The sequence below is a fragment of the Diachasmimorpha longicaudata genome, chromosome 11, assembly GCF_034640455.1.
Source record: "Diachasmimorpha longicaudata isolate KC_UGA_2023 chromosome 11, iyDiaLong2, whole genome shotgun sequence".
Lineage (NCBI taxonomy): Eukaryota > Metazoa > Arthropoda > Insecta > Hymenoptera > Braconidae > Diachasmimorpha > Diachasmimorpha longicaudata.
Genome location: NC_087235.1, coordinates 6,674,193 through 6,695,869, shown reverse-complemented (window position 1 = coordinate 6,695,869; position 21,677 = coordinate 6,674,193). Strand labels below are relative to the sequence as shown.

At 39.6% G+C, this 21,677-nt stretch overlaps 2 protein-coding genes across 7 annotated transcripts in view; one reads left to right on the top strand and one right to left on the bottom strand.

The window, feature by feature from the left end:
* Urm1 (Ubiquitin-related modifier 1) overlaps nucleotides 1–15,567 on the bottom strand; it is a 74,086-nt gene extending 58,519 nt beyond the window's left edge. Inside the window, exons 1-6 of one of the 6 annotated variants that reach the window (XR_010299855.1) lie at nucleotides 15,367–15,532; nucleotides 14,914–14,981; nucleotides 14,759–14,840; nucleotides 14,594–14,642; nucleotides 13,371–13,509; nucleotides 611–1,221 (exon numbers count right to left, since the gene is read on the bottom strand). Coding sequence is in view for 2 of the 6 variants with exons in the window: in XM_064130634.1 (XP_063986704.1) it covers nucleotides 13,441–13,509; nucleotides 14,594–14,642; nucleotides 14,759–14,840; nucleotides 14,914–14,981; nucleotides 15,367–15,410 (312 nt within the window). In the remaining 4 variants the exon portion in view is untranslated. Of the gene's footprint in view, nucleotides 1–610; nucleotides 1,222–8,294; nucleotides 8,515–8,555; nucleotides 8,862–12,722; nucleotides 13,510–14,593; nucleotides 14,643–14,758; nucleotides 14,841–14,913; nucleotides 14,982–15,366 lie in introns of those variants that run through there. The other 5 variants (XR_010299857.1, XR_010299854.1, XR_010299856.1 and 2 more) reach the window with 5 other exon arrangements.
* Nucleotides 15,568–15,732: 165 nt separating this feature from the next.
* LOC135167430 (solute carrier family 53 member 1) lies at nucleotides 15,733–21,314 on the top strand. The gene is made up of 10 exons (XM_064130613.1): nucleotides 15,733–16,276; nucleotides 16,488–16,593; nucleotides 16,678–16,831; nucleotides 16,911–17,149; nucleotides 17,384–17,645; nucleotides 17,803–18,170; nucleotides 18,403–18,745; nucleotides 18,876–19,048; nucleotides 19,120–19,253; nucleotides 19,428–21,314. The coding sequence occupies exons 2-10, from the start codon at nucleotides 16,525–16,527 to the stop codon at nucleotides 19,687–19,689; spliced, it is 2,004 nt and encodes a 667-aa protein (XP_063986683.1). The 5' UTR covers nucleotides 15,733–16,276; nucleotides 16,488–16,524; the 3' UTR covers nucleotides 19,690–21,314.
* Nucleotides 21,315–21,677: the final 363 nt, after the last annotated feature.

The window sequence follows — 21,677 nt, the reverse complement described above, 5'->3', positions numbered from 1 at the left end:
GACCGGAAGAAAAAAAAATATCCTTTCAACAATTTTCCCACCGCTGAAAGACATAATCAGTTGTGTAGCATTTGTCCCTCAGTATTTTTTTTTCTTCATATTTTTCTTTCCAGAAATTCACAGCATCTCGGCTGCAGCTCGAGGGAAAGCCGATCTAGAAATTCTCTGCATGAGGGTAACATTGAATATGCATTAGCGTCCGTGCTGAAGGGAGGGTAACGGGGGTGCAGGCGAGAGGTACGAGAGGCAGAAAGCGCCAAGAAGAGGATGCACACTGAGACAGATAGACATTGGCAAGTTGGTTGAACAAAGAGGGGGCCAAACTGTGACCGGAATAAGCAAATCCAGTTGAATCACTGGTGGAGTGTGATGCAACTACCACCTGGACCATCCTGGGCACGTCGGCAAGATCCTAGCCTATTGAGTTATTGCAATAACCGACGTCGACAGATATTAATCGAACCATAGGTGCGTGAGAATCATGGCGTACATCAGTTATATTCAATTTCATTGGCAATCGAATGATTTTAATTTTAACCGTCAGCCCATCCATACCAATTTCCAATTCAGTTATAAAAAGCTGACTCCAATATTCGCAAATTCGTGGCTCAATACGGCGAGGGGGATACCAATTGATTCCCCGGGCTAATGAGATTTCAGTCGAAATTCCGAAAAGTTGTCAAAACTTTTCATACGAAGAAAAAAAAAAGAACAATTTGACGACCTATGGAGTTTATAAAAAAAATCCACTGACGTTGATTAGTTATTCCGTCGATCAAACGGGCTCTCTCTGTACAGCAGCCAATCTTTTTCGTTCTCATCGAAAAGCCAAGTTTCCACACGTAACGGTAACGCAAGGTATGTGGTCGCAATGAGAGAGGAAGAGAGAGGAAAGGTGAGTGCAATGGGGAGCTTCAGCCGTAATACGTGGAAGCTACCGAATGAATTCGATGTGGCACGTTAATTAAACTTAAACTTCCTTCCGGTTCGATCAGAGTCCTCTAACCCTCACGTATACACACATACTGGGGTGAGGAGGGGGGGGGGGGGAGTTTATAAACCCGCCTTTACACCGTACTGCAGTCGTGCATTTTCCCCCTGCCATTTTCTCTCTGGCTATCCAGTGCTACTCTACCCTGATGCAGAGACACGCTCTACTGGCCCGATGTGGGAGGAGGGACTGCCAAAAGTATTACCAGCACTCGTCCACGTTCTAAATACCTGAAAAATAGAGGGAGAAAAAAGAATATAATCTCTCCGCTAAGTTGGAAAAGCAGAAATATTCACTCGCTTTTTCAAATCAGCTGTTCCATTCCTGGATTTATCATTTGCAATTCGTTGCAATTTTACCCAGTTGGCTGATTAAAGTCATGATATTACTACTTGAATTATTTCAACTTTACGACTGGAGGATGTTACGTCGGGAAGTCTATTGAATTAATTTTTTTTTCAATAGTACGGAAAGAGATGCGCTTAATCCGCCGTATAAAAATCGATACTGGGAATATTTGTATTTTATCTGTAAACATGGCGGCTGTAGAAAATTTTTTTGAAGTATCAATACTTGACTTCGCGACGTGCCATCTTTTCCCCCAATTTCCAGAATCCGCAGGCTCTCAGCATCAACCCCGAACCGAAAACAAACGTTGAGAAAAGTATTGTTCACAAATGTCTGACCAAAGTCACTGTAGTATCACTGAAAATCCCCCATCCATAAGCACCACGTGCCAATACCCCCAGATAGAAATTCAATCCAAGACCCTCCATCCTCCCCCATAATTTCCAAAATCTCTGAAATGATATCCTGACCCAAAAAAACCCCTGCAAACCAGCAGAACTGAAAACGATGAGACCGAATGCTGCCCTCGCATGTGAGGGATTCGATTCACGGATAACATTCAGCAGGGGCTACTTGAGTTATAAGATTGCCATGGACACTTGCCAGGGTAATATCAAACTTTAAAGCCATTGAGAAGGAACGAGAGTAGAAAGAAGGCATGAAGAAGATTGCCCTGAGTAGAAGAACAACTTTGTCTCTTCAATCCACCTCCACCTCACATCCCCAACCCTCCCTCAGTCTCTCTCATCCCTCCCCAACAAATCTCCAAAGTGTTATATGCACATTCACGTTGGGTACGTGCAGTTGCACTTGAGTCGTGCTAAGCCTTGTTATCAACGCGTAACCATACGCGCAGTTAGCTCATCATCATCCCTACCATAAACTCACCCCTACCCCCTATCATCCGTCAATTATTTCGAGAACTTGCACGATTATTCTGAGGAATAGGAAAAGTGAACATTCAAACGATTATAGCCCGATGTAATTATACCCAATGTAGAACTTTGTGAAAACATCCGCAGTGCAGTTACAAAATTCAATTACCATAAAAAACAAGTGGAAAATTACTCTTGTAATGCACAGTACTGTTATGTTTACTGATAAATTAGGAATACACTTCCGAATGTTTATATGGCATATAATTTACCGGGTGAAATTGTTTATCTCATTTTGTAAATGAAATAACATTATTTTTCCACTGATTTTGGGAAGTTTTCCACTTTGTTGAATGTTATCATCATCATATTTTTATTATCCCTTCCCTCTGCATGACTGAACTCATTTGAAGTATAATATCCATTCAACAAAATCTCCGAGCCCTCATATTGGACGCATTAACACAGTTTTTTTACTGTGCAATTACTAGTACATCAGGCTGTTAATGACTGAGGCCCTCATAATCTTGCAATGTATCGAGTTATGGGATAACCCAGTGCTATTCACTTTTCCTTCATTGACCTAAGATTCCCTCACTAAAAAATTTATTTTTGCGCTACTTTGTTAAACATTCAAATACCAGTGTAGCCTGATTTTAATTTTTTTTCATAAACAAATTTAATTAGGTTCATTAGTAAATTGAAAGTTACAATTCACATAGATTTTCCCATTGAGTTTCTAATTTTCAATGATAAAATTCCTCGTAATCAGTCCGATTAATCCGACAATAACAAAAGTGAACATTCAACCGATAACAACCCAATGTACTTTTAATGTACAACTTTCTGCCAGCTCCCGCACTGTAATTACAAAATTCAATTATCATAAAAAAAAAATTCACAACTTTTTCGTACTAAAATGTAGAAGTTTGCTAAATCGTCTTATCAATGATCACAATGTGCATGTATGCTCGTGTGTAGAGTGCTTGCCTTATCTTTAATGATAAATAATGGGACACTTTGAATGGAAATTGGATGAGAGACGGAGAGAGAGACAGTGGAAAATACCAGTGCGAGAGACAATTGAGTAATTTCAGTGTGAAGGGCCAAAGCATAGGCACACGGTTGAGAAAGCAGTTATATCGTCAGGCTCGGTGCCAGGGAGTCGTGTAAAGCTATCCCGTACCTCCTCCTTCCCTTCACAAACCCCTACATTTCTACCTCAGTATGGCCTCATTATAATAACCGTGTAGGCGGTCTAACAAAGAGACGTTATAGACTCCCTTGTACGAACACAATGAATCTTGTCACCAATTTTTCAATCGCAACCCTATCACGAGTTAATTATTACCTCGTACAATCACCATTACAGTGAGTTAAATATTTGTCAACTGGCTATGAATAGAGTAACTCGTGTCGTTAATGTGCACACGAGAATTTCGGGAATTCACGGTGGGGGTTCATAATCGGGCAATTACAATTTTGGAATTTGCCCTTTCATCGAGCGTTGTACATCGATTAATCGTGACTTCACTGGAGGGGAAGGGGTAGAGGGATAGGATGAAGGTTTGGGCGAGACGGGACAGAGGGTTTTAACACCCTGAGGGTGGGGACATCGCTGGAGCTATGGGTAAGCAGCAGGAGGATGTAAGCATTTCTAATAGCCCCAACGTCAGCTCCCTCTTCTCATCTACCTCCACCCTCGCCTTCTACTCTTCGCTCGTCCGTTCACTGGCAAAGTTTGTAATCGACCAAGTTCGAAATCCTTCGACGCTGAAGTTTTGATCCTACGACTTACTTCCTGAGGCCGTGGTGCCACGTCAACTCGCATCTGTCTGATGCGTTCAGTATGAACGAGAGTACATTACGCAAGCTTCACGAATTTGGAAATTCTCGACGATATTATGTGGGAATTGAGGGGTATGTTCCCTTGAGTTTCTCTTTTCTCCTTTACCACGGAGCCATTCCAAATATTTAATGTAGGAATTCTCTGATTTTTCTTGAGAATTAATTTTAATGGAACACAGAGACACGAAGACCTACGACATTAATAACAGCCTGACAGTGCCAGATATTTTTTGGAAAATATAATATTGAAAATACCGGGTTATCCCCCCATTTGACTCTTCACCCCATTGCTAGACGATTGAACAAATGTCCATTCTACAAAATTCTCAGAGAACGATGTCTGAAGTTCCCCAGCACTTAGTCCTTTGTTTTTCCTTCTTTTACCCTTTTCCACCGGCTACCGATCGAATCCTCAAGCACCATTTGGTCGTTGACTTACTCATTTTTCATTCTCAACGTATATCGAGAAAAGAGGATGTACGTACGAGTACATAAGGCAAAGGTAGATTGCGTTAGACGAAGCGAATTGAAACCGAAGAAGGTCACAGAGAGACAAGAACAAGTGGGAGTAAAGAAAAAAAAAAAGCAGGAGAGGGTGTGAGGTGCCGAGCGGTGGAGGGGGAGGGACGAACTCGAAAAAGGGAAAAACGAAAGAGTGGAAAAACACGAATGGTTCTTATGGTGGAGAGCAAAGGCGAATATAGGGTGTTGCTAGGCTACCCTTGGACTTCAGCAGGATCGAAGAGAGCGAAAGAAGCCCCTAATTCTAGATTCCAGGTTAACGATTTCTTCTCTCACTCCTTTACTGATCTACACCTTTTTATCCAAAAAAAAAAAGAATTCTCCGATAGAAGTGATACGTACACACGATACCCACTCTCGAATTTCCCTTCACCTTCAATACGATTTTTCTCTCCCCCAGAAGGAGTGAGAAAAAGAAAAAAAATCAACGCCCTGTAATTCATCAAAGAGAGCACTAATGGATAGAGATCCCTCCAAGTACCATCCCCTACCCCATCTCACAACCAAAACAACAACAAAAACAAGTGGGAAACTTGAGAGGAAATACCCGAAAAGGTACAATACATTGTTGCTTCAATTCCAACTTTTTCAATCAATAAATGTTTCAACCCTGTCCCATCCCCGAACTTTTATCCCTCCGGTGGTGGTTTTTTTTTTTTTGTTCTAAAAAGTGCAGGTTTTTAAATTAATGGTAACAGGTTGTACAGACGCAATAGCCATGTACCACCAGTAGGCGTATAACGCATGTCATTGTATATGGGCAACGGGCAAATAACCGTTGCTAGCTAACAACAGAGCTTCAACCACGTGGTTTTCATCGGGGGGCGCCCTCGATTTAACCGTAGTCATCGTGGTCATGTTAACAAGGCTGCTCGCTTGGCCGTTACTCCCCTGAACTACCTCAGTTGCCTATCGACTGAAACAGGGGAATGTCGAAACACCCGAAGAACTAATGATTGATCGACAATAGACTAATCATCGATTTACCAATACACGCTTCACCAGCACACGAGGTTCACCCAAAACAGATCCCTAGCAGCTCATAAATTCAGGAGAAATCTTAAATGTCATAAATCTCGAAAGTCGATTCTCTGGTGATTTTCATGCAGAACTAGGGAGACAATTTTTTTATGAAATTTCCCGGGATTTCCGGGAAACTTCTGAAGAATTCTACAACGTAGGTTTTTTTAAACTGCGGTCAATTATCAATTGTTCTGCGCGTGCGAAGTCTGGCCCCACGTCTAGTTCAAATCTAAATTACTTCGACCAATGATTGCCCAATTGAATTAAATCACTCCCCAGAAATAAGTTTGGTCTCCTCTGTTTTCTTTTATTTTACAAGTTTTTTTCCTTCTTTTGCGCTAGATTGGAGGGAACGAGAGTTGAAGTGAGTCGAGGAAAGACGATCAGAGGGTTCACTGGGTGGATGGAGGTGAGATAGAGGAAAAGAACACGGCCCGCGGGGAGCCCTCACGTGAAGGGCCACTAAAATGTATACTTAGCTAGAGGTTAAAACGTTGAGATTCATTGCGTGACTGCCGATCGTTTTTCCGACTTGCACATAAGCCTTTAAAGCAGATGCTGCCTCTCCACTTTGTTGTTTTTTTCTTCTTCCTCCCCACTTTCTTTTACTTCTACTTTATTGTTTCCTTTTAGTCAAGAATACCCCACTCAGGTTTATTGCGATGAAATTTAATTGGATATATTCCTGTTTCGCTCCGCTCTGTTGCACTCTGTCTTGATGATGGGAAGAAAAAGGGCAAAATATGCCTTAATGAACAGGAAATAATTATTAAAAATTAATGACTGAACTTTGGCACTGGTACTTTACGGTTTGTATTCAACCTCAGAACATAATGATTCCATTTCGTTTGGGGGTTGGCTTTTATTACCCTTCTTATGTACATCGGCCAACTCAGCAAAATAATCCCTGCCAAGAGCTTGCGTTTCCGCTGAACTTCACTGGGAAAATAAAATAGTAAAAATTCACACGTCACAACCTGGACCTACAAACCATCTACCAAGTTTAACAAGTGTAATCACAGCCATGGAAATGGCTATCATGAAACATCGTAATGACTATTATGGGGTATGATAAACTCCTAAATGGTAATAGGACGCGTGAAGATAGGAATAATTGCTGCGTTAGATAGTAGAGGCGACTGGTTTAAATAAAAAATTATAGTTATCATTTTTGGATGAGTTTGGGATTTCATGTGAAATCACAAAATTTTTCATTAGCTCTACACCATTCCAGAAGCTACCGTAGCGTCGACTGAGTGACATAGTGCGGATTACCATAGAGGGTCACTTGGCAACTTTGTTACTGCATTCTCCCTCTCTCCATTGCAATGTTTACCATTACTTTATCCTTCCCCCTCACTGATTTTTCTGACAATCCAATTTTACAAGATTCAAACAGAGATAAAAATTGCCACAAAATTCAATTGAACGTTCTCGAATTGGAAAAAGTGTATTGATGAAACGATCAGTGCATATCCAACTTTAATCAAACCAGGAGAACCTCCAAATCACTTGGCCACACACAGACTTAACGGAATCACCCCAGTAAAAAGTTATTCCGAGACTAGCCACATCATCCAAGCCAAGTTTCGCAATTTTCCCCTGATAGACGATGACCGTACACTCTCCCCACTTTCCACCCCAATTGTCTTCATTCTCCGCCCCCATATCGATCTCCCAAAGGTTATCGAATTCTTTATCCCTTCATTATGGAGTTTCCAAAGTATTTCAGTCAACGAGATTGCACAGAGTCCTGCCAATATACCCCGGAAAATAATATATGAATTTAATATTTTGCATGAAAATGTTGTTGGCCAGAGATACCTCAAGATTATAAACTTTATGATTAAAAATCAAAATAGAGGAATGCGAGTGAATACCTGTGTTGCATTCAGCAGAATGGAATCACTCTTTTTACTCTTCTAGTGAAATTCAATTATAACTCATTAGGCGATAAGAACGGCTTGAAGGCAATCATAACTTTCACCGAGGTCTTCTGATGAAAAAGAAAAATGTCTCTTCGTGTACCAGCGCGAACGGCGCATCTCCCTCTAATTCAAGAAATTTCAGAATGAATCACATAGACAAAGGAGGCAAGAGAGATAAATGGATAGACACGAAGGCGTGTTTGAACGTGAGATTTGTAGTCATGGACATCTAGTTAAGATTCGGGTCACTAACGCGAGTCAGTACGAGCTACCCATGGGGACGTCAGTTGGTAACACGTTGGAGATACAGTGCAGTGTGCCCGCACTCCCAAGCGACGTACACAAGCCAGAATGACTGAGGGATACATCTCCGTATATACATACGATACTTTGGATGCTCGACAAATTATCCCAGGTTTGCCAGTGCCTTCATCTTCTTCCTTCCTTTTCCCCTGGCTATCTCCACCGGCTATCGTTGCGCACTCCCCCTGGGCCGTCTCATGAAATCGCCCCAGGGTCAGTACGTAATGACCATCCATTGGGGAATTACCTCTGATACCTATGGACACCAAATGCCAATAGAAACTCCAATGAATATCGTTCTGATGAAGGTGATTCACTTTTCATCTTGGTTAATTTAAAACACCAAATGAGTCACAAACTTTTAATTGCCATAAAGTTTGTGATGTTTATAGGCTTTATACATCATCGCCATGTATCAGAGATTACAGTAAACGTGAGGGGGTGAGGGAGGAGGGCAGGGGTTGGAGAGCAGGAGCTAAAGTGCCGCTATATTTTAGTAGGAAGAGTAACATTTGATGGAACATTTTAACGAGGCAAATGAAAATCCTAACATCAATAGTGGACACTGGCCTGAGGAAGATGGTAGTAGTTTATGATTCAACGATTTCCATAAAGTGCGCGTAACCTAGTTTCAATGGTACTTCCATCAGTATTATGACACGTTGCGCTGGTGAATCTGAAGAGGTAAAAAAAAAACATTGACATCTCGGGTATTCAATAGATTTCATGAAATCAATACAGCTTTTATTATCCTGTTCATTGACGTATGGCAGTTTCCTGCAATAATTATTCCAATTTTCATTGTTATTTTTACATTTCCATTTAACTGTGTTACAATCCCCTCTATCTTCTGATGATTAATAGAGTGGTGGGACTAAATGAAGCACAATTGAGCTCGAATAATTTCATTATTGATGGGTCGAGTCTTAAAGTCTTAAGCTTAAACCCCCTGTTGACTTATCATTGTGGGGCCGATTTCGAACTCTTCTTCGAACACTTCACGTCTCGTCCCGTTGTCGTTGCCTACCAGAGGGATGAAAAATAATTTATTTCGTTTTCTACATTGTGTACCTCAATTTTACCTTGTTTTACGGGCGAACATGATGGAAAAATCAGGGACTAGACAATCACGTACGCGAAACGAGATATAAAGACATAAGACAGGGAGGAAATCTTCAAGCACGGCTGAAATGAGAAGTCAGAGTGGGATGTATACAGCTAGACATTAACACCCAAAGACTGAAAGACTAGAACTTGACGGGGGTAAACTTGACTGAGTGAGACAGAGATGAAAAACACTGGGACGAGAGAAGTGAAAAAAAAAAAGTGTGTAGGGAAAAGGGAGCAGCGGTGGAGGTATAGAGTTTCCAACGGTAAAGTTTCCCAAGGCAGTCGAGAGTGAACACAATGTCGGGGCATTTGAGGAAGATGTAACGCGAAACCGTCTACTCGCTACGGCTCATAAAACCGCGCGTTTTATGCTGATGGCTTGCGTCTTTGCAGACATTGTCACGAAACCTTTGGGATGTAAGGAGAGTAGGAAAAAACGAGGCAATGTCCGAAATGAAAATGAAAAAAAAAAACAACACAATATACACGAAGAGTACCAGAAGAAACGATGAGGCTAAAGGGACATTTGGTGTTGAAGAAGCGGACCCCCGAGGGGGTGGGGGGGAGGAATTGAGCGGCTAACAGAAAAACATCCGGAATTATTTCTGCAAACTTTGCGCCAATTCGTGCGTGTTTTTCTACTCTAGCTGCTCGTTGATTTGGAAGATGAACCTGGCAAACGCTCCAGGTGTCATCCACAACGCAAAAGATTTCATTCTTTTTCCTCAGCTCTGTATTTTTCCGCTTTATTTTTCTTCCAGGGGCCATTCCGACATACAAACTCGTTTGGCAACGTTCAATAGAATTCCTGTATTCTCTTCTTCTTTTCTCACATTTATCCCTCCTTCCTTCCTTCCACCCCTTTGTCTTTACATCAATTCACATTGGTTGTCTGGCTTGAAAAACAATTTTCGTGAGTGCCAGATGGAGGAGTTGAAGGGGGTGGAAGGACCAAAAGGGGGTGGAGGGAGGTGGTTGAGAAAAAAACCGTAAGTGCTGGTGTTCAAACAACAGGTGTAACGAATGGCTCTCCTCCTGGTTTTCAGATCCGCTCAAACGTCTGATTTACCTACGACTTTAGTTTATACACCTCTCCTGGTATGGGAGTTGAGCGCTTAATCGTATTAAGGAAAAGTTTACTCGCAAACGACCCAGTGCCATTTTCTCTCACTTCGAAGATTCTACGGGTCTTATCTTGATTAAACGATGGATTTAATTTTCTAAAATACCGAGGAGTCAGAGTAAATAATATCAGAAGTGAAGTGAAGAATACATTTTCTGGTAACTGAATCCAAATACCAAGTTGTCAGTGTCTTTTTGATAGTTATCAAGGGCTATCAAATTATCAGGAAATTATTGAATAATTCTCGGTCTTTTATCGGCTATTTTTCGTTGCATTAATTATTCAAACATCTTGAACAAACGATCACTAGAAGGGACAGTGAGAGAGGAGAATGGGGGAGTGAACGAGATAGTGAATAGCAGTCGCGCGTATAATTCATGCAAGCTCGATTATCGACAGTGGCTTCACGACCAATCGGAACTTCGTTAAACACCGGGCGAACAGAATTTATGGCCGGATAACTTCGTTTTCTTCCCACTTCGGGCCTTTTCCATATCCCAGGGTCTCTTTCTCCCTCACTATCCCTTGCTCTTCTCTTCGTCTTGTCGGACCAAAGGCCTCCTTGTGAACCGCTCCAGAGCTTTCCCTCTCGCACTCTCTCTCTCTCTCTCTCTCTTGTACCCTGAGACAATCCACCGGTGAAATTGAATGGAGCTTTAAACCACACGGCCGTTGAATTGAAAATATAGGAGCGAAATTAGCCCAGTATATTGAGGAGAGTCGAGAACTAGAGGAGCGCAAGGAGGATATTCCCTTATTTGGCGAAGTAAAGGAAGGGAAGAGGAGATAGGTCTGAGAAATGAGACCAAAAAAGTCCTGGAAGGTAAACCGGGGACGGTTAAAAGTTCAGAGAAAGCATTAGGCGAACTGTTTCGTTCTAATAGCCAAAGTTGAAGGCAGAAACGAGGAGGGAGACGTTGAATTGGCTGAAATATTTGAATCTTATTATTTTCGATTTTCGGTTTTATCATTTTCAACAGAACTAAACGGTAATTGGCCAAGTTTGAATATCTTCTCAGGACTACATACATAGAGTGAATATGAGAGAGAGTAGGTGGGAAGTTACTCTTGTTAAATGCAATTTCTTCGACAATTCGACATCATTTCAGACCCAATCTTCAGATGAGATTGCAAATTTGCATACATTACTTGCACTGTCCTAAGTGCTAATAATTAACTGTGCATAACACTTCATTTTTTCCCCAATAGTTTCACCCCAGTGAGAGCTTCGCGTATCGTCGAAAGTAAATTGTTCCCCTTTGCCTCTACCTCGACATTACGTCATGGCTGACTAAAACGTGGTTATCCACTCTGTGGTTACACAGGATCCTGAAACAGATGCAGTGCTGAGTTCAACCTCATACACGCCCATGGCAACTGCATAAATCCCACTGCATCCATAACGCACCGTCGCGACCGAATTATAGACATCTCTCAGCATGTGTCTGTTACTGTAGTATTGTACTACTGGCCATGGGCACGTAACACATACTGTGGCCTTCTCGAGCGTGTGTAAATACGCATGAATGCCCGTATATATCACTATGTAATGCTCATGCTACGTTCTCTTCATACACTCGATTCATCAAAATATCCCCTGAACATTCCTCGTGTACAGCTGTTTAGAATTTATCGAGTTATATCATTGGACATTATCCCAATTAATCATTCGACCATTAACTGTCCTGAGCAGCTAACGATTCCCAGGGTATTTCAAGTATCATCAGATTTATTTCTATTTTGTGCCCGGTTTCGTAGCTTTTTGGGGAAAGATTACGTGAATTTCACGAAATTGGATGATTCGATGAAGGGAATGTGGGAGGCTTTCGTCGAACTCCCTTAATCAGATCGCATCTCAAATTCGATCTGCTGAGGAGCGAAAGGGGGCGGAATTCGAGGAAGAATAAATGAGTCTACGAACTATCAAAACAACGATTAAAATATAAATTGGTATGATTATCCAGGATTCGGAACTAATGAGGAATATCGAATCAAATTGATGGTGGGTTGCACTCAGAGAGACACAGATTTCTTCAAAAAAATCCATTCCGCTCCATATTGTATTTTCCTTTGTCGGACAGTAATTTTTTACGAGGCACATCCTCCAAAACTTCGTTGTTCTCATGGTATAATGCGGTTTGTACCAAAACTCTTAAAACCTCTTATACTGAGAAAAGATTTCTGTACCTCCATAACCGAAAAAAAAACTGTATTACTGCGACCTCCATATTTCTCCAACTTCTTCATTCATTCGTTCTTTAAAAAAATACATGGCATCTTATAAAAGTAATGACTCGAGTTGCCGCTAATGAGAATGAAACGAGATGAAAAACATTGCAGTAGTTCCCCTGTGGTGGGTTGTAAACCCGGAAAACTCGAGGTAGTACGCAATATTTAATTGTAAGTTAATGTATGTAAAGCTGAACACGTACCAAGTACTAAAGAACCAAGTGACGCTTCTCCAGCAGTTTTGGAATATGGGTAGAACGAGACCAAAAATTGTTAGAGTTAAAGATGGCAGAGGGGTAGGTAGTACTTGTAAAAGAGTAGGGAAATGGAAGAAAGTTAACTGTGAACCGCAGTGATGTGAGAGAAGGGAGAAAGGGGGATGAAGCAGAAGTGAAAGAGCAATGCAGCAATAACACCACAGGAACAGTTGGCATTGTGCCAGAGTGTCAGCCGTTATATTATAGCCATTACGTAAAACTTATCTCGAACGTTCCATCGTAGAGCTCGGGATATTTTATTATCTTAGTCTGCATGTGTATCAACACACATGAGTGCAATAATTTTTACATTTTTCTTGTTAATTAAATAATTTTTCAAGACATAAGTCACTCTAAAGTGGCAATTATTGAACAAAACCCCTAGAAATGTGTTTGTATCCTGCCTTGACGATCTGAACTGATTAAAGAAAAAATCTCTGACATAATTTTCCTCACTATCATCGATTCTTCGGTTTAATAACCCCCACTGGATCTACCCATCGACCTACGCCCCCATCCCGTCCCCAAGTATTCACAATTTACAACGCGTTTAAAACCCCCTTACCAGCGATAGCCATATCAGTAGATCGGAGTTATTATCCGACGATTGAAATATCAATACCGCACTAATAATTTAATTATGGAGGTGGGCGATTATGTAGATAATCGATAATGCCCTTTACGAAATGTACTATTATTTAATCAATAGAAAATTGGCAGTTCCATATTATGAAATATTCAATTCCCCATCAATCGGAAATTCAAATTATCACATATTGTCCTATTTTAAAATTTCACTGAGTATATTTGTACCATACTCATCTTGAGCCGGAAATCCTTGTTAATAGGAAAGAAATGGAATATTGATGGCCATCCCTGCTTCTTAGCCACCATGGAGCGTTGAGATGAATAGTACATTATCATTAGGACACAGCTTGTACTCTCCCTGTCCCTGTAAAATCACGTAAATCATCAGTTATGCCAAGGTGTATATATTTTCCCCTTCTTCATCCCCCTCCCCACTCCATCTAGTCGTTCAACCTGCCCTGTCTCTCTTTGCCCCCCTGACTTTTCCTTTCCAGCTTAATAAATTCCCCGCTATAAGTTCCGCACCCGCCCTCAATTAGGTCTCACAGTTTATCATGTCGACGACGGGGGCGAAACTACTTTAGCTTTAAGCACGGTCTTAAAGTCAGAACGTCTCGCGTCTACACTTTATAATTTACAATAAAAAAACGAAAAAAATATAAGTAAGTGTATGTGAATGTATGTACATGAAAAATGAACGGCATAGGGTGACTGGGGAGGATCGTATGTGAGTGTAAGAAGTGAGAAGGAGAGTACTCCAATGAAAGAACAAAAAAATAAAGATATGAAGGAGGAAGTGAAAGGATAGCACTGTGGCATGCAAGGGGAGCTTTCATGAAACGTGGATATTATCATAATAATGGGCAAACCCATCATCTTTCCACCGTCTGGTTTTTCTCCTTTTTTAAGCTTTCTCTGTCCTTCTTGGCTTCTTTTCTCTTCTCCACCATTTGCTCTTTTTTTTCACGTTAACCCACCGTACAGCCGAGTTCTCTTCACCCCTGTAGAATATCTTAATACCACCCCTCGGTCTAACGATACATTTACAAATTTAGAATGATAAATTTTTCATTCCCAAGTGAAAGGGACCAAAGTCGTTTGAATTGTTAAGAATAAAACCGCAAGAGCGAAGTTAAATGGACCGTCTTGGGGGAAATTTTTGAATTATTATTGGAAATACGGAATTGTGATACGATATTGTCGCGACATTTTCTACTGAGGACAGGAGTTGATGGGAATTGAAGGAAAGACGAAATATCCATCTTCCCTCGATTTTTTTCCATCTTGTCCAGTCTTCTGAATGACCCCACGTACATCTACGTGCTTCGGAATCCTCCACTCACTCTATCTTTCTACTCCGCAATTTCTTTTTTTCGCATTCTCGACTGTTTTTGTTTCCCGAGTTGAAGGTAAAAATGTGTCAGTGAGAGAACAAATGTTTTTCTTACCAATAGCTCCCAGTCCGCGTCGTTTACGAGAACGAGGATGCCCGGTCTACTGCAAGAAGAAAAAAATCTTGGTGAGTCATGAAGAATATTTGAAAGGGGGCTGATGTCATCATTGCATGAATGAACGGTTGAATTTTTGTGATTTTATTGGATAGGAGGTCTTACACTGTGTCTTCCTGGAGAAATAGCTCTTCCCTCTCCTTCAATAAATTGTCCTTAATCCAGTATAATAATTTTTGTAACGTCCCTGAAAAAATGTAAACCTTAAGAATAAAGAGTTGCGGTTAATATAAAATGAAATTCAAAATTAATGAACTTACATTCTTTATCACCAGGTAATTTTACATCGTGTCTTTTCTTTTTGTCGAAGAGAAGTTCAGCTCCTCCCCTATAAAATAAAATTACTGCTCAGACTTTTCTATAAAAAGACTGTAACTCGCTTAATTCCTTGAAATGTTACCCTCATCGCAAATGTACTTCATTCATTTATGTAAGGAATTTAGACTCAGCAGAGTTAATAAATTAATTTCCTGGTTGTGAACATTCTTAACGAACGTTGTTAATAGTTTTTCGATCGCAAATAAATAAAAAATGTAACTCTTCCAATAAATAAACAGTGCAGGGGCGAAAGGAGATAAATTGACTTATCTCTGCGCCAAATTTTTGAGAAAATGTAAGAAAATTTCAGTTAAACATTTTCAATAAGTGAAAATAACAAACTGTTATAGGTTATCCACATGCAAACCGATTTCCACATTGGGTAAGCCACTTACCCAAATTCCACAGTTATTGGCAATCCATCTTCGCTTGTAGCCATTTCGAAATGTCAGTGAAAAATTGTGCACACAACTCCCATGAATAATTACTTATCGTATGAAAAATAAACAAAACAATTCCACACAACCGGTGCGTCAACTAACCACTGGTAAAATATGATACAGAGGGGTATCATGAAACCAGAAACAGGGCCACCGACAATAGCGCCGCGGCCATTCTTGTCCCCTCAATGGGGTACACAGCGCCGCGTGCTGGGGGGTTGAGTTACATTGGGGATGAAATATCCACCGTTCTGAGGCACCTCTAGTGTCAAATTCTTATGTTCATGGCTGAGCTTTTCAATCTCTCATTCTTCGAAGTGAAAAACTGATTTTTCTCTTTTGTTTATAACTATTGAAATCGCAGGAAGAATATCATAAATGATTGAAAAATGTGAAAAAATACATCTTCCATTTGTATTGTTTATTCTATAATAAATGCTGTAAAAATTTACTTGTTAAGCACTGTTGAGGTTAGAGTAGATTATGCTCCACTCTGTTGAATAAAAAAAGTGAAATGTTTCGTACGTGTTGTGTGTTCAGTTCCATAAAATTGCCTAATAAGAAATGACATATCATTGGATTGATAAAGATTGAAGACACGTGGTGGAGTCTTGTGATTCCATGACAGTAATTGGTGGAAATTGGTGATAACGTCGTGCTGGTACTAGTGTTCAGTTTTTTATCGTTCTTCGAAGTAGTGGGCCAGTGTACATAATTTATGTCGTTCTCTTGATCACAGTTTGCGAATCATTATCAATATTTATTCGTAAAGTAATGAATATTTGAGTTTTACTGCCGACAAAGGGAGTCGAGAAGATATAAATGTTGATGGGATACACTGAGATTCTCTCTGGAGTTCTGAGCTGTAAGAGTTGGTCAATTTTTTTTTTCTTGTTTCATTGAGCTCTTCCTTTGTCTCCATGCCACATTACACCAAGTGTTTATCATTTCCTGTCATAAAATGATATCGTTGATAATATTGAAGGCCATTTCCATCATTCGGGAATCATTTGTGGCGCCCTTTGAATCGTTTCATTGTTGAAAATTCTTTCTAACGCCTTTTCACGATCCTCCAGATATCTGAGAGGTTCCCTGGGGTTTAGTTCAGTCACAATGAAGTTCGCTGAACACTTATCAGCCCACATAACGCCAGAATGGCGAAAGCAGTACATAAGTTACGAGGTAAACCAAAATAACTCCTGTCGTCTGCAATTGCTTGGATATGCAAAGACATTGCTCTCATTCGTTTTTTTATTTCTCCACCAGGAGATGAAGGCGATGCTCTACACAGCTGTGGAGGAGGCACCCTCTTCAGAAAGTGTCGAGCCAGAAATGATCTCAAGGCACTTTGCGTCATTTGATGAAGAATTCTTCACATTCTGTGATCGTGAACTTAAGAAGATCAACACATTTTATTCAGGTGAGTGTTGCATTATTTTTGCTGCTGCGTTGAGCACAAATGATGCATCGTGACATTCCTCTGTCTTTGCTACTGATAGAAAAACTTGCCGAAGCAACGAGGAAGTATGCGGCCCTTCAGACTGAACTGAAAACCGCCCTGGATCTCCAGGAAGGGAGTGGAAGGCACAAGGGAACGGCAAAACCCCATTTGTCAGCCAGAAAAATACGTGAACTAAAGCTGGGGTTTTCAGAATACTACCTCTCCCTGATTTTGCTCCAGAATTATCAAAATTTGAACTACACTGGCTTTCGAAAAATTCTGAAAAAACACGACAAGGTATTTTATTTTTAGAGGAGACAATCCTAATTCCCTTGGTCGAGTAGAAGTCTTCCTTTTCCCTGAGGCTTTTAGGCTCTCTAGGCCTACGAAAAGCACGTCCTTCCCCTCAGCGCTTCCACCAAAAATTCCCCGCCCTTCCCAGAAACGTAAGAATCATTCTCCTATTCCTCTCCCAACATTTACATGCTAGTAATCAATTACCCAAATTTTAATATTGTTTTCCTCGTGTAGCTACTGACTGTCGACAGCGGCTCGAAATGGCGAATAGAGTGCGTGGAAACGTCTCATTTCTGTACTTCAAAGGACATCGACCGACTGATTCAGGAAACAGAGGCCACAGTTACCAATGAATTGGAAAGTGGAGATCGGCAGAGGGCGATGAAGAGGCTTCGAGTGCCTCCACTGGGGGAGCACCAAAGCCCTTGGACTACATTCAAAGTGGGGCTGTTCTCCGGCAGTTTTATCATACTATTTGTTGCTGTTGTGCTTTCCGGTGAATAATTTCTCACATTCTCCCCTTATTTGAACAGTGCAAAGCTGCGTAACTGCAGTATTTGAACATTTATATCATTATTTGTTCTCGTTTTTATGACGTTGTCTTGGCGATAGCGGTCATAGTTGTCTCACAATGTTTATCTGGTCTTTTAAAGCAATTTTTCACGAAAATGGGGACAATCTCAAAGTGGCGTTTCGACTCTATCGTGGACCTCTCCTACTCGTCGAATTTTTATTTTTAATTGGAGTCAATGTTTATGGCTGGAGATCATCAGGAGTTAATCATGTTTTGATATTTGAACTGGATCCACGTAATCACTTGTCGGAGCAGCATCTTATGGAGCTCGCAGCTGTCCTTGGAGTTGTTTGGACACTGAGTCTACTCAGTTTTCTCTACAGCGCAAGCCTCGGTGTGCCACCTTACGTCAATCCACTGGTGCTTGTCTGTATCATGCTGGCATTTCTCTTCAATCCGTTCAGGATATTCCGGCATGAGGCGAGGTTTTGGTTATTAAAGATTTGTGTAAGACACTTCTAGTAAAAAATTAATTGGTTTGGCGGATGAAATGAGCTGACAGAAATCTAAATTGAAAAATGAGAGACACAATTGAACAATTAATGGGACAAATAATCAGCAGACATTTTTGTCGGCTTGTAAAATTCATTTCTCCGCTTTATATTCAATAATTATTCGCTTATTCTCCTTCAAACTAAAAATTGTTTACAATGTAGCATATATATTCGTCTCATTCCAGTGGAGAATGTTAATAGCGCCACTTGCTTACGTAAATTTCGCGGACTTTTGGCTGGCGGACCAGTTGAACAGTCTCGTAACTCCTCTGATGGATTTCCACTTTTTGATATGTTTCTACCTGACGAACGAAGATTGGCTGAATGCCGGCGATACACGACAATGTGGATCTGACTCACTGATAGTCCGACCGATAGTCAATTGCATACCCGCATGGATAAGATTTGCTCAGTGTATCAGGCGTTATCGTGACTCAAAGGAGGCATTTCCACATCTTGTTAATGCGGGAAAATACGCAACAACTTTTCTTGTTGTTATAACAGCAACCTTGAGGATCTATCATGAAGGTGAGGTCAACAGTCTCGTCTGCATTGCAACCTTTGTTTTTTTATCCACTTATCCTTTATTAACGCATAAATTATTCGGCTTGTTCTATGGAAATTTATCGCAGTGTTAATAGCCTGTTGAATATTTCAGATGAATACAAGAAAAACCACTGGGATAGCCCCTGGCTGTGGCTCTGGGTTGTGAGTTGTTTGATAAATTCGATATACTCGTACACTTGGGATATAAAAATGGATTGGGGTTTATTGGACAGTAATGCAGGCGAAAATAGATTTCTGCGCGAAGAAGTCGTGTATTCATCCGCTGTAAGTGGTCTCGTGTTTATTGGTAATTAATAAATACCATGGGGTTGTTTATGGTTTTTTTGTGCTCATAGGGTTTTTACTACTTTGCCATTATTGAGGATTTCTTGCTGAGATTCATTTGGATAGCGAGTTTTGTTCTCGTGGATTATGGATACATCGGGGGAGACTTGATGACCTCCATCGTGGCACCATTGGAAGTCTTCAGGTGAATTTACGATCAATACCTCTATTATTAACATGTTACCTATTTAATTATGAAATTTGAAGGCATTGGATTATTAGTGCTTCATGTTTTTTGCTGTGTTTGGGGAAAGCGTGATATTTACAGGGACCTCGGCGTGGAATTATTGGTAAAAGTTGATTTTTTTAATAATTTCAGGAGATTTGTTTGGAATTTCTTTCGACTTGAGAATGAGCACTTGAATAATTGCGGTAAATTCAGAGCCGTGAGAGACATATCAATAGCTCCTATTGAAAGCTCTGATCAGACACAAATATTAAGAATGATGGATGACGACAATGGAGTTGTCAATAGGGGTAAACGCAAACCTGGGGGGAAAAAGGCTTCCAATTCCAAGGAGGATAGGCGTGCACTACTCAAAGAGGAGACAATCGATATGGATGTATCCAATGCCAGCTGAGATACACTTATATTTAGGATGAAATTGTATACTTCGAGGGGGTAATGTCTAGCTCATTTCGATATTATTTGGGCTGGTTCGAGTGGTTTTTTTAGATAATTGTGTGGAGGGGTTGCACTAGGGAGAAATATTAAATTTAAAAATTGTAGATATTTAGGAAATTATTGGGAAATTCAGCTTGTAAATAATGGAGAAACGGCCATCATAATTTCCCATTTTAAACGTAATATTTTCCTGTGCTGCTGGGATTCTTAAACTTTTGACAATTAACTTTTTATTTTAGACAATTTTTTCAAGTGAATGTATTCAACGATCATTGGAAATTCTGTGCTTCAATTTCAAGCTCATTCAGTTTTTTTATTAGCTAATTATATAGAGAAGTTGAGGATTTAAGTTTGTAAATAATCATGAATGACCCACTATCATTTTTAATTTTTGAGTAATTTTTTTGTTGTGATTCTTTAAATTTTGTCAAAAGACTTCTTATTGTACAAAATTTATCTGTAATATATTTCGAGCCATAAGAGAAATAATTGATGATTCTATTGGCCATGGAATAAAGCTCATATAGGTTTTTTATTAGGCAATTATGTGGAAAAGTTGAACTAGGGAAAAATGTAAAATAACAAAAATGTAGATATCTTTGAAATCATTGAGGAAGTAAGTTTGTAAATAATTATGAACGAGCTACAATCATTTCCAACACGGAATGCAATTGTTGATTCATTTTTTTACAGTCCATGACTCTTCAAATTTTTTATTGTATAAAATTTTTCAGTGAAATGTTTCGAGTTGTGGGGGTAATTAAATGTATTCAATAATAATTGAAAATTTTATTGTTCATGAAGTCGAAGGGCCACTCAATGTTCTCACTCATTTTTGAGGTATTCAATTCAATTAGATCGTTTACACAGAATAATACGCAATTGGAGGAATTTAAGGTACTAGTGCTAAACATTCGTTAATGCACATTGTGCTTCCATTTTAATGGGATATTTGTTGTTAAACTCATGCTGACGTTTTACCTCTTACTCAATTATCAGTATTTTATACTCAAACGTTCCTTAAAAAAATAATCGGTACTTACGATACGTTTTTTTCATTTTGTAGAGGTTTATCAAAGTGCAGTTGTTACTGTAAGGCACTTGTACTCATCCAAAAAGCTCAATTCAGTCTTCAATCATTTTATTTCCCGTGCATTATTATTTTGTAGACTAATTGGAGTGAGTTTACTTTCATCATGTAATTTCAGATGGAAATAAATTGATAATGTTCGATTTATTTTCGAGGGATCACTATGAGAAACGAATTGAAACAAATGTGATATTTTTAATTCATATTATATATTTTCGCCAAACGGCAGTTCCAAAGGAATTAGGATTAAAAAATCACGATTATTGAACCAATGAGAAAATTGATCAAAAACCGTGATTATTCTCATCCTGATAATAACTATATTCACCACATAATTTTTGCTTCTAGAATAGCTAAAAAAATTTACTGATAATGTATAGAATGTAAATAGTACTTAGACCAACGGTGAAATCATGGAGAAAAAAAAATAATAAACCGAGAATACCAAGCTATATATTTTTGTAAAAATAATAAATAAATAAAAATACATACGTGCTGCTGTGATTACGATATATGCACATGTATACATTGTTGATGACATAAAAAGCAAAATAATTTCAAAATAATTGTAAGAAGTGTTTTTTCCAGACTTGAGTGCCTTCACCTTTTGAGAATAAGCTTTCGTAAGTTGATAAAAATAGAATGACAAACAGCGTATGAGGCCAATGTTGCATTTTCAGTGTCTCATTTCTTTCTAGTTGTCTGTCACCTGGTGTCTAATGAGCATCATGTATGCTTGAAGTGTTACGTAAAGAAACATAGAGTAATAAACTGAACTAAAGCCATAACGATGATGACTATTACGTGTTTTTTCCTGATTTTTCTCATCTTCTGAATTAATAAAAATCACTGTC

Coding starts and splice junctions, on each gene's coding strand:
- LOC135167430 (XM_064130613.1), top strand. CDS start 16,525: ATGAAGTTCGCTGAACACTTATCAGCCCACATAACGCCAGAATGGCGA. Junction 16,832..16,910: donor GATCAACACATTTTATTCAG/GTGAGTGTTGCA, acceptor TGCTACTGATAG/AAAAACTTGCCGAAGCAACG. Junction 19,254..19,427: donor GCACCATTGGAAGTCTTCAG/GTGAATTTACGA, acceptor TAATAATTTCAG/GAGATTTGTTTGGAATTTCT.